General features: G+C 49.1%; 1 protein-coding gene across 5 annotated transcripts in view; it reads right to left on the bottom strand.

Annotated features, from left to right (window-relative positions):
• Positions 1–13,071, bottom strand: part of SSBP4 (single stranded DNA binding protein 4) — a 46,121-nt gene that overhangs the window by 14,296 nt on the left and 18,754 nt on the right. For all 5 annotated transcript variants that reach the window (XM_027853263.1, XM_027853266.1, XM_027853262.1 and 2 more), the window contains one exon: positions 3,260–3,340. In XM_027853263.1, coding sequence (XP_027709064.1) covers positions 3,260–3,340 — 81 coding nt within the window. The remainder of the gene's footprint in view (positions 1–3,259; positions 3,341–13,071) is intronic.

The following is a 13,071-nucleotide window of genomic DNA, read 5'->3' as shown; positions in this document are numbered from 1 at the left end:
CTGTCTCATACACACACAGATCCCATGCCTTCCCTTCTCTCTCTCTCGTACACAAATATACATCTACCCCCCCCTCTCTCTCACACACACACACACACACACACACACACATCCCTCATGAGAGCTCAGCCACCCTCTGCCTGGTGACATGCAGTCAAAGGGACCTGCTCCCTCCCAGGGCAGCCCATTCCACTGGGGCCGGTTCTCAGTGTCAGGAAGCTTTTCTCAATGTCAAGCTTAACCCATTCCCTCCATGACTTCCCCCCACAGTTCCTGGCTCTGCCCTCTGGGGCTGATCCATCTTCCACATGACAGCCCTCCAGCTTCCTGAAGACAATGATCATGTTGCTCCTACGCCTTATGATTTTCCAGGTTAAACATCCCCAGTTATTTCAACTGGTTCTCATGTTGTCATGGATTCGAGGCATTTCACCGTGCTGATCGCCATCCTCTGGGTTCTCTCTCTGTCCTTTCTAAAATGTGGCATCTAGAACGGTTTACTCAACATCTCTGAAGTGGCCCAACTGAGGCAGAATACAACAGGACTTCTGTCCATTATCTCTCAAAGCAACTAAGACTTCCTTAGCATTTTTTGCCTGCCATATCACACCGCTGACTCATTCTGAACTTGGAGTCCATGAGGACCCCCAGGTCTTTGTCAAGCAAACTACTGTCTATTGTGAGGCATTAGATTGTGGGGCTAAGCTGGGAAACATGGAATCTGCAGTTCAAATGCCACCTCTGAAGTCTCCCTAATAAGACCACTTAAGCTTTCTGAACTAGAGCTGGAGTTGTCTTATCTGGAAAACAGAAATCATGGGCAGCCAAATCTTCCTCGGTGTTTTAGTGACGTGCAAGTAATGTATGTGAATAATTCTACAATCTCTAAGGTCACTGCCACCATTACTGTTTTCATCCTGTACTTAAGTTGACTTCTTGAACTGGTGTAAGACTTTGCATTGATCTCTACTAAATACATCTTTGTCAGACTGGCTCAGTGTTCTGGCCTCTCCAGATCTTTTGGGCTCCTGGTTGATCCTTCAGTGCACTAGGGAACCCTCCTGGCTATTTGTCCTCTATAGATCTGGTCAATGCCTCCTTGATCCAGGTCACTGACAAGAATGCAAAATGACCAGGACACCCAACACTGATCCCTGGGTCACTTCCCCACAGCAGCCTTCCTTCTTCTTTTTTTTGGGGGGGGTGGGGGTAGGCAATTGGGGTTAAGTGACTTGCTCAGGGTCACACAGCTAGTAACTGTCTGAGGCCAAATCTGAACTCAGGTCCTGATTCCTGACTCCAGGGCCTGTGCTCTATCCACTGGGCCACCTAGCTGCCTCAGGCAGCCTTCCATCTTAATTAATATTGAATTAGAATACCCAAGACCCACAGCCCCAACCTCCTGAATGTGGAGCCTCCCCCTCCTTGCCACTTGCATACCATCCTCCTGCTCTGTCCTGGATCCTCCAACCTCCACCCCTCCCCTACCACCCCCCCCCACCCCCCCCCACCTCTCTTGCTCACAAGAGATCTGACATACTATCTCCTCTCACTGTCTGTCTCTGTTTCTCTCCCTTCTCACAGAGCTCAGGCCTCCCCTCTCTCCCTCTCACACACAGATCCCTGTCTCCCACCCCCAACAGATTTCTTGCTTTTCTCTCACACAGACTTCATGCCTTTTTCCCACACAAAGGGACCCTATCCCCTCCTCTCCCCCCACTTTACACACAAACACACACACACACACACACACACATACACATACTCTCTCTCTACTTTCTTCTTTATCCCTCCCCTCCCATACCTCATATCCTGACCTTCTCTCATACCACATCTCTCTCACACACAAACACTCCCTCCTTCCCCACCCAAAGACCTCTTGCCTCTCTCACACACAAAGACCTTACATCCTTTTATATTTCTCCCTTTCTCATATACACAGACCTCCATGCCTCTCTGTGTCTCTAAACACACATACATACTTTCTGTTCTTTCTTGTAGACACTACACGCTCTCTCCCACCCCCCTTCTTAATCTCAAAGCCCCCATATCCTTCCTCTCTCTCACACAGACCCCTACCCTCCACAGACCTCATACTCCCCTCAGACAGATGCCTCCATGTTCCCCAGACTTTATGCCTCTCATACGTATACCCCATACAGATAGACCCCATGTCTATCACACACATACCCTACATACATATCTCTCTCTCTCTCTCTCTCTCACACACACACACACACACAGATCCCATACCCTCCTCTCTCCTTTTCTCACCCTATGACATCCCCACACATTCCAAGAACCCCTAGCCCCTTTCCTCTACAGATCCCCTCTGCCCTCTGCCTGCCCCTGTCTCTCAAACACAGAGACCTCAGCCCTTCAGATCACATAGACGCCATGGCCCCCTCTCTCTAGTGCTCTGTATCAGCCTGGCACCTCTCCTACACACCCAAACCCCACATCCCCATCTTATGGGAGACCTCCCTCCTTCCTGCCTCTCTCCTGCCCTCCCCCCATACATACAGACTCATGCCTATTTCTTTCTCTCTCTCCCACACACACAGACCCCACGCCTCTTGTTCACATGCATGTCTAGAGACCCCATGCTGCTTTCTCTCTTCCAAACATAGACCCCAAAGCCACAAAGACCTCTAGGCCTCTCTCTCCCACAGATCCTCCCCGCCCTTCTGCACAGAGATGCCCCCATGCCTCTCCCTCTCCATACACTCACTCCACGGCCCCCTCCCTCGGTTCTTCCTCTCACCAACACATACTCACACACCCACACTCTGCCTTTCTCTCTCTCTCTCACTGACAGACTGTACCTCGAGTCCGTCCACAAGCCTCCTCTATGACAGGCCACACCATTCCTTTCTTTCTTTCTTACACAAACACACAGCCATAGGCTCCATGCTGCTGACTCACACACGATAGCCCCTACACCCCCCCTTCCTCTCCCTCTCCCCACCCTTTGTCCCTCTCCTCCCTCTCCCCCCTCCCTCTCTTTCACTATTTTTTTCTCTCTTTCCATCTCTCTCCAAGACACCCATATGATTTGCTCTCCCTCACAGACACACAAACACATCCCACAGACAACTGCATCCCATGTCTACCTACGCACAGAGCCCCACATAGCCCTCCACACTGGGAGAAGTTTAACCTTCACCCTCCTCACAGCCCCTCCTCATTCCTGAGGCTGCCAAAGAACAAGTCTGCCCCCCCCAATCCTGCTCCCCACTAGACAGCCCCATTGTGGTACCTGAAAGAAGCCAGCTGGCATAGGCATCCCGTCACTGGGAGCCATGCCACCCATCACCGGGCTGGGAGCTGCAGCCGCACTCTGAAAAGCAGAAAAAGAAGGGTCAGTCAAAATCTACCATAATGGGGTCCAAGCGTCCCCATTCCCAACTCTAGGCCTTCTGTTCCCTACCTATCCCAGCCCTGGGGCCCCTATGAAGGGAGGAATGGTACAGTGTATAGAAAGAACACAAGGGGCAGCTAGGTGGCACAGTGGATAGAGCACTGGCCCTGGATTCGGAAGGACCTGAGTTCAAATCCGGCCTCAGACACGTAACACTTACCAGCTGTGTGACCCTGGGCAAGTCACTTAACCCCATTGCCTAGCCAAAAAAAAAAAAAGAAAAAGAAAACAAAAAAACCCCAAAAAGAAAGAACACTGGATTTGGCATCAAAGAAGCTGGGTTCAAATCCTGTCCTCTATCACTTACTACCTTGGGATGTTAGGTGAGTCACTTCCCTAGAGCTGTTTCATCACCTATAAAATGAAAGGGGTGATCTAGACCTATAATCCTATGTGTATTGCAGGTAGGTAGGCCTAGACTTGGTGGGCTATTGTTCTGATAAATGTCCCTTTTTCTGTGCCTCAGTTTCCCCACCTATAAATTGAAGAAGGAATCATTGATCTCTAAATTGTGACATCCTGCATTCTATGGGCCCTCCCAGCTCTGACATTCAGTGTTCTAACGGCCCACTCAGCCCTGACATCCTATGTTCTAAGGGCCTCCCAGATCTGACATTCTGGAGTTCCTGCCAGGTCTAAATCCTAGAATTCCCTAATTCAGACAATAAAGAGATCCTTGACCTTGGAGAACAACTAGGCCCACCTAAGGCCCAGAGGGAGAAGAATCTTGCCCTGGGTCACAAACAGAACAAGCAATACCCCTCTCAAGCCAAGGGTCCTCAGCCTTATTGGTATCCCGGAGTCCTGGTCTCCGAATCACGTTTTGAAATAAATAAAAGACACTGGAGTAACCCAAAGGTTCCTAATGATAAAGATGTCATTTCCCCTCCCATCCAAGATAACAAACTGGTGGGTCTCAGGTTCAGGATCCCCGCCCCAGTCCAATTCATTCCAGCAAAGTGCTAAGTGCTGAAGAAGAGGCAGAATTGCAATGATAAGAAGAAGGAGCATTTCCGGCCTTCTATCCTTTCCCTCCTTCTCCTTACCATCCCCCTCTTCCAATCCCTAGCCCTTTATGAAGCCTTTGCCGACCAGTCAGTATGGGCTCCTCAGGCCTGACAGTGTATGAATCACACGCTTCTGCAGGGGATGTGAGGTTGTGTTTTGTTTCTATCTGATCAAGCGTTTATTAGGTGCCTACAACATGCCAGGAACTGTGCCTTATAAGCCCTGGGGATACATGGACAGAAACCAAACAGTGCCTGCCCTCAAAGACCTTCTAGTCTCCTGGTAATAAACAAATGGACCTTGCAGATAAGCAACATGCATGTGACCACGTGAGGAAGGAAGAGGAAGGAAGCACAACCGGCAGAGAAGATCAGAAAAAAAGGCTTTCAGCAGGAGACAACATAAGAGCTGAAGGAAGTGGAGGATGGCTCAGTGGATAGAGTGCTGGGCCTCACTATACCTCTGTCTACCTCAGTTTCCTCAGCTGTAAAATGGGGATAATAACACTACCTAGGGTTGTGTGAGGATCAGATGAGATATTATTTGTAAAGCACTTTGCACAATAACTGGCACATAGTAGGCACTATATAAATGTAAGCTCTTATAATTACTGAAAGGCCAAAGTGAGAGGAAGGGCATGGGGGACAGGGCACATAAAGGCCAGGAGATGGAAAATCACATGTTGGATTGGGGGCAGGTTTGGGGACCAACACAGTCTGTGAAGATCAGGAAGTTGAGTCTACAAGCATTTATCAAGTGCTTACTGTGTGCCAGGCCCTGACGACAAACCCTAAACCCTAAACTCCTGCCCTCCAGGAGCTCATACTGGAAAGGGGGAGGAATCGTATGGTAGCTCAGTACATACATAGAAGACATAGGTGGAAGATTATGGAAGGCACTGGCGGGGGGAGGGGGGGGGGGGGGAGGTCTCTTGCAGAAAATGGGATTCCTTTCGGGTCTTGAAGGAATCTGAGGAGCCAAAGGGAAGGGGAAGAGAATTCCAGTCATGGGGGACGGCCAGTGCAAAATCTTAGTGTTGTCCTCAACTCCTCACTCTGTCTCACCATCCCCCCCCCCCCCCGCCCCAATCCCATATCCAATGGGTTGCCGAGGCCTGTCAATCTGACCTTCCTGACATGTCTTGCATGTGTCCCCTTCTCCTCTCTGACATCACCCTGGGCCTGGCCCTGGTCACCTCCTGCCTAGACTGTTGTAAAAGCCTGTTGGCTGGTCTGCCTGCCTCCAGGCTCTGCCCACTCCATTTAATCCTCCACCAGCTGTCAAAATGGGTGCTTTCTAAAGCACAGGTCTTACTGAGTCACCGACGACCCAACCCCCAGGCCCATCTCCAACTCTTTTTTTTTTTTTAAATATATGAAGCAATTGGGGGTTAAGTGACTTGCCCAGGGTCACACAGTTAGTAAATGTCAAGTGTCTAGTCTGAGATCGGATTTGAACTCAGGTCCTCTGACTCCAAGGCCAGTGGTCTATCCACTGCACCACCTAGCTGCCTGCCTCCATCTCCAACTCAATAAACTCTACTGGCTCCCTACACCTCCAGCATCAAATAGAAAATCCTTTCTGGCATTCAAAGCCCTTCCCAACCTTCTCTCCCCCACCACCCACTACATACTCTCTGACTCAGTGTCACTGACCTCACACAAGACACTCTCATCTCCAAACTCCTACCATTTTCCCTGGTTGTCCCCATCCCTGGAATGTTTCCCCCTTCTCATCTCCACCTCCTGGCTTCCCTGAAGTCCCAGCAAAAATCCTCCCTTCTATAGGAAGCCTTTCCTGGTCCCCTTGAATGCTGGCACCTTCCCTCCCAACCATTTATCCTGTCTATAGCCGGTTTGTCCATGGTTTGCATCTTGTCTCTCCCATCAGACTATAAGCTCTACCTTTTGCCTTTCTATGTATCGCTTAACACTTAACACAATGTCTGGCACATAGTAGGTGCTTAACAAATTTTTACTGACTGAGAAACCACAAGATTCGGTGCCAGACTGAATATGGGAGTGTGGAGTTAAGGCTGAAAATTGGGGTTGGAAGCCTAGGTGCCTGGGAAGATGGGGGTGTCCTCAGCGGTAATAGGAATGTTGGGAGGAAAGGAGGATTTGAGGAAGAAAGATAATGAATTCTTTTTGGATGATGTTGCGTTTGAGATGTCCGATAGATAGACAGTGATGTGGGACTGGGGCTCAGGAGAAAGACCGGGGCAGGATCTATAGATCTGGGCCTCATTTGCATAGAGAGGATAAGTGACCATGGGAGCTGATGAGACCACCAAATGAAACCAGACAGAGGGAGAGAAGAAAAGCGTCCATGACAGAGCCTTGGGAGACACCCAGGGATGAAGAAGCAACAAAGGAGGCTAAGGAAGTACAGTGGGACGGCCAGGAGGAAAACCTGGGGAGAGTGATGTACTGAAAACCACAGAGGAGGAAGTATCATGGAGGAGATAATGGGCAGTGTCAAAGCCTAGAGGAAGGTCAAGAAGGAGGAGGACTGAGCAATGAAGAGGTCACTGGTAACTTTGGAGAGAGCAGTTTCATTTGATTGCAGGAGGGTTTAGGAGAGAGGGGGAGAGAGAGAGAAAGAGAGGGAGGGAGAGAGAGGGAGAGAGAGAGGGAGGGAGAGAGGGAGGGAGGGAGGGAGGGAGAGAAAGAGGGAGGGAGAGAGGGAGGGAGGAAGGGAGGGAAAGAGAGGAGGACTTGTTTAGAGCTCTTTTGGTTGTCTGCTGCTGAGTCCCCCTCTCCCCCCCATTTTGAGAACATTCATTCATTCATTCATTCATTCAATAACCACTTGTAAGACACTTATTACGGTCCAGGGCTGGGAACGAAAAGGCAAAAATTTAACAATTCTGAGGGCAGAAGTTAGATCTCCTTTTCCAGAACCTGGCCCAAGATTGGGAACATCTTTCAACAAAAGGCTTGTTGGGATGCAGTGGATAAGAGCACTGTCTCTAGAGTCAGGAGGACCTGAGTTCAAATGTGACCTCAGATACTTACTAGCTGTGTGACCCCCGGGCAAGTCACTTAACCCTAATGCCCTCCAACAAACAAACAAAAAAGATTTGTTATTGGATAATAGACTAGACCCTGTTCTGCCTGGTTCCTTAGCCTGGCATTATCTTTTCAGGTCCCTTTTCTAGGACATTAAGAAGGGTCCCTAAATGAGTCCTGCTTTCAAAACCAGGAATTAAGTTTGAGTTAGGCAACTTCACATTCTATTTGCAAGTAAAATTGATTTCAACGTTATGGCAAACTAGAGACATGCCCCTCCCCCAGCAGCAAGGTGTATCGGAAAAAGCATTGGAAGCGATGTGTCCAGGGCAGCCACCTAGCCACTGGGTGGTTTTGGAAAAACTATGTAACACTACTAAACTTCAGTTTCCCCACAGGATCAGAGATCAGAGCATCAGAAAGGAAGCTTGGAGGTCATCTGATCCAACATTTATTTTACAGAGGAGGAAACTGAGGCCCAGAGTGATGAACTGGCGTGTTCAGTTCCACTCAAGCATTTGGATCCAGGCCTCTGAGGCTAAATCAGCCAGGCCACCCCCCTCCTCCACTTCTAAAACAGGAGAATACTGGCACATTTCAGAGTGCTTTAGAGGGTCGAATGAGATGTGGGTAACATGATTTGTACTGGGGAAACTGAGGCTATGCAAATGTAAGATGCTTATGATTTAAATCATTCCCAAAACGTTTTTACTGGAAAGATCATTGGATGGTTAAAGGTATTGGGTTGTGTCTAGGGATGGCTTCATTCTCTGTACTTGTATCCCCAGTACCTAGCACAGTGCTTGGCACATAGTAGGTGCTTAATTTATTACTACACACTACAGCTCTGTCACCTTTCAAATAGTTATCCTTTTCTACCCCCCCCAAAAAAAGAAAACCCCACCTCTCTGACTTTGAGTGAAGTTGCATGACAGTAGGGGCTTTTCTCCCTGGTCCAAAGCTAGTCTTTTAAAATCCTATATGACTCTAGATAGGAGAGAGTGGTCCACTTGGGTTCCCTGCTTTTCTTCAAATCATGAAGTTGGTTGGCATGATAGCTTTTGCAGTTCCTTAGAGTGTATGTTCTGATTCTATCAACACATCTCTGGAACTGGGTACTATAATTATTGTTTTAATTCCATTCCCCACATTTGTTAGTGTTTTCTTTCCCATAGCCTCACCTTATCCTTGATATCCTTATCTGTCCCTGCTGCTCCTTGGAACATGGGACTTTTTTTTTTAAGTCAATCCCCAATCTCTCTCACAGTCGAATACAGTAAGCTTGGATTGGCCCAAATTATATCGACTAGTCTCCTAACCTCTCGTTTCTCCCCGAAAAAATCTGTCCTCCGCACAGCAGCCAAAACAATCTTCCCAAAGCACTGATCTGACCAGGGCACTCTCCCACTCAAGAAACTTTAGTGGCTCCCTATTACCGCTAGGATAAAATGCAAACTCTTCAGCCCGATATTTAAAAGTCTTCCTAGTCAGGCATCAGCTTACCTTTCCAGACTTATTTTACAATAATCCTGCTTTGTGTAGTCTATATTCCATCCAAACTGGCCCACCTAATGAACTACTGAACTCAGCATTCCATCTCCCTCATATTAAATATGTGACTTTATATTTCAGTGAATATGAAGGGCATCACTTATCCTCTCAGGGCCTCAGTTTCCCCACCTGCCCTATATTTACAGTCCTATATCTTATTCCCCCCTCTTCGGTAACTAAACCAGGTCCTTCTCCATCTCTATCCTGTGCTGTTTGCCCCCCCATCCCCCAGTTTAGGTTAGACAAGCAGGGGACTTGCTCATTTGGCCCCAAGAAAAGCTCATTGAAAGACAAGTCAGTGAATAATTCATTCAACAACAACGCAATAAGGCCCCCGGGTGGCAGGATTGAGCTCTGCTGAGGAAAGCCAGAGGCCCTGTGTCTGCCTGCAGGGAGTTTATCAGCTACCTAGCAAAGAGGTAACAAGACAGGGAAAGAGGTAAAGATAGCTAATTGCAGTATTGCTCAAGATGGGTGAGGGCCCCAAGGGAGGGAGAGGTCTAGGCCACTGGACCATAAGGGCTTGGTAGAAGAAACCCCCTTGATGACCAGGTGAGCCCAGAAGGCTGCCCAGAGGAGGTGACATTTGAAGGCCGAGTGTCAGGTTTGGAGGTAGTGATCTTCCTGCATCCAGTCTCTCCGTATCCCAGTTCATTCTCCACATATTTGCTAAAGTCATTTTCCTAAAGCACAGGTCTGACCACGTTCCTCACATGTCTTTACAATACCTGGATATTTCCACAGCACACAAAAGTTTCCAAAATTTGTTATATAATTTCACTTAAACATAAGGTAGGTGAGTATTGGGGCAGCTAGGTGGCGCAGTGGATAGAGGGTGGGTCTGGAATGAGGAAGACTCATCTTCCCAAGTTCAAATCTAGCCTCAGACACTTCCTAGCTGTGGGACCTGGACAAGTCACTTAACACTGCCTCAGTTTCCTCACCTGTAAAATGAGCTAGAGTAGGAAACGAAAACTACTCCAGTATCTTTGCCAAGAAAACCCCACATGGGGAAAACAACTGAACGATGGTGAGTATTACTGTTATTAGCTGTTTTCCAGAAGCAGAAACTGAGGTTCAGAAAGCTCATGGCCAACCCCAGCATCCTCCCCCAGTACCCAGACTCTGTCCAGGCTGCCCCCAAGTCCTGGAACACTCTTCCTGTGCTCCCCTCTCCACCCTCCCCGAACCGAGTGACCTCGTAACTTATTTTGTATATACTTTTGTGTTTATATTGTGGTCCTCCCTTGTCCCCCTCCAGAGAAACTTCCTGAGGGCAGGACATTTTGGCCTTTGTATCCCCAGACTTAGTCGTAGCTTAAGAATGACCAGTTGGTTGATGGATGGTAAAGAAGCCGGTACTTGGGGTTAAGATTCAGGAACTACCACTCACTGATTAGTCCCAATTCCTTCATCGTTAGGATGAGAAGACAAAGGTCCAAAAGGGGCAGTGAGATCCAAGCCTGGCCTCGGGGGTCGGCCAATAAGCATGCATTATGCACTTCCTGTGTGCTGGGCACTAAACCTAAGACAATGGTCCTTGCTCTCAGGGGCTGCCAATTTGAATGGAGTATCCGGGAGATCTGGGTTCATTTCTAAGACACCGAGTTGTGTGACCCTCAGCAACCACTTCTCCGTGCCTCAATTTCCTCACTTGTCCGACAGGGATAAAAATGGCCCCCGCCCCTTCAGGGTGGCAGGGATGATTAGAGATAATGTACATACAGCTGCGGCAAACTTGGCTATTATTACCACCATTATTAAGACCAGAGGCCGAGCCTCAGGTCCTCTTTCCAACATTCTCTAGCTCAGTTTCCGCACAGCCGTAGGAGGTGGAGGAGGAGCCAGAAGAGGTGGGCCCCCAGTTTAACCCCACCCCATCTGTTATAAGTTTAGGGGCTTGGAGTGCCTTCCCACTGCCCCTCCCTCCTCCGGGTTCCGGGGTCCCTCGGTCTAAGAGGATCGAAGGGCAGAGGGAGGGCCCCCCCCCGCCCTTCCTTCCACGGGCAGTACAGCCCAATGCCGGACGACTAGCAAGAATCCGAGGGCTTAGGAGAGAAGCCCGGACTGTCAGGGCTGGAAAGAGACCATGTAGCTAATGTGACTTAAATCCCTTAAGAGATGAGGACTTATCCAAGGTCACTTCATTAGCCAAGACTCATGCCCGGGTCTCCAGAGGGGCCGGGTCGGGGGAGGCCTCCCCCTTTTGCCTTCCCAAGCTGGGGGCCTCACCGGTTCCAAGGCTTTAAGTCAGAGCCAGGATGGCGCTAGGGCCCCGGGCGGAGGCGCCGGTTTTCTAGGCGGCTGGACCCAGCTGAACTCGCTGGAGGGCCCAGCGCGAATCATTTGCAAGACAATGGCGAGTCTGTGGCCGCCGCCAAGACCAACACGGCCCCGGGCGAGGCTGCTGAGTGCACCCCTCCTCCCAGCCCGCCCGGCCCAACGGGCCGGCCAACCCAGCCCGGGCCGGCGGGCCGGCCTGCGGCCCCGCGGCCCCGCCTTAACCCTCTGCGCCCTGGAGACCCCTGCCCACTTCAATGTCTACTACACGCCTGCCAGTGGTTCCAGTCGACCCCCATATGCTTTCTCGAGGTCCTCGACAGAGATCCAGGCTTGTCACAAATTTTTAAAAATTATTATTTTTTAAGAAGCAGCTTGAATGCTAGACCTGGAGTTAACTGAGTTCAAATGTGGCCTCAGATCTTTACTGGCCGTGTGACTCTTGGACAAATCACTTAATCTCAATCGGTCTCAGTTTCCTCATCTGTGAAATCTGGATAATAATAGCACCTATCTCTGGGGGTTGTGGATAAAATGAGATTTTTGGGAAAGCTTTTTTTTGTCTGCTTTTGTTTTTTAAGAGCTGGAAGGGAGCTTGGAAGTCATCTGGTTGGACCCTCTCATTTTATATATGAGGAAACTGAGGCTAAGAAAATTTGCCTAAGGTCACACAACTAGTAATTGTCAGAGATGGTATTCCAACTGAGCCTTCCCTGACTCAGGGTATGATGGTTTCCAATTCACGCCAGAACCAAAAATAGTACTCTAAAATTCCTAGAGAAAGAACTGATAGATAGAAGTAGTTAGAGAGTAATTTTACACACACACAAACACACACTCACATACACATAAATGTATACCTATTTTGTCTAATGGCGTAGTAGTGCCTTCACTACTCCCTGCTGAAGTTTCTTAGCTGGGGCTGCTGCTTCGAGTCAGTTACCAAAAGAAGCTTACCCCTACCCCAAAATCGTTGAGGGGCTCCCAGCCGTCTAGTCTGGTCCCAACTGACTCTTCCAATCTTATTTCATCCTCCTCCCCTCTGAGCACTCTTTAAATTCCAGCAAAACTGGATCACCAGCTGTATCTATAGACCATGCCCACTGGCTGTCCCGTCCATCTGCTTGCATCTCACTCCCTCCTTTCCTCTAGATCAGGGGTGGGGAACCTGGGGCCACGAGGCCACATTTGGCCCTCTAGGTCCTCAAGTTTGGCCCTTTGACTGAATCCAAACTTCACAGAACAAACCCCCTTAATAAAAGATTTGTTTTGTAAAACTTGGACTCAGTCAAAAGGCCACACCTGAGGAACTAGAGGGCCACATGTGGCCTTGAGGCAGCAGGGAATCTTTCTGTTCTTTTAGGTGCTGCCTTTTCAGAGACACTAGAGGACCCCCGTTTCCCTCTCTTCAAAACCTTCTATTGTATTGTTTGGATATCACCTTTGCCTCCAGAACAAAGGATTCTTATTATCTCTATGTCATATCCCCCCTCCCCATCCCCCAAGTAGAAGCTCTTTGAGGGCAGAGACAGCGTCATCTTGACATCCCCCAGTCCAAGCTACAGAGCAAAACACAGCAAGTGCTTAATAAATGGTGTAACCCTGACTTCTATGGACCAGCGTCCCTTAAAGCTCTGACATTCCACATTCCAAGGTCCCTGCTAGCTCTGGCATCCTATATTCCGTGTCCTAAAGGCTCATGCAGCTGTGAAGAGGGTCCTTCCTGCAAAGGCACCGTAAGATCTAAGGGCCCTTCCAGCCCAGGCATTCTCAGTTCCAAGGGCCCTTCCTGCAAAGGCA

Source organism: Vombatus ursinus, unplaced genomic scaffold (genome assembly GCF_900497805.2).
Source record: "Vombatus ursinus unplaced genomic scaffold, bare-nosed wombat genome assembly UNPS02009918.1, whole genome shotgun sequence".
Taxonomy (NCBI): domain Eukaryota; kingdom Metazoa; phylum Chordata; class Mammalia; order Diprotodontia; family Vombatidae; genus Vombatus; species Vombatus ursinus.
The sequence above is the reverse complement of the archived record's forward strand: the minus strand, read 5'-3'. Positions and strand labels throughout refer to the sequence as shown.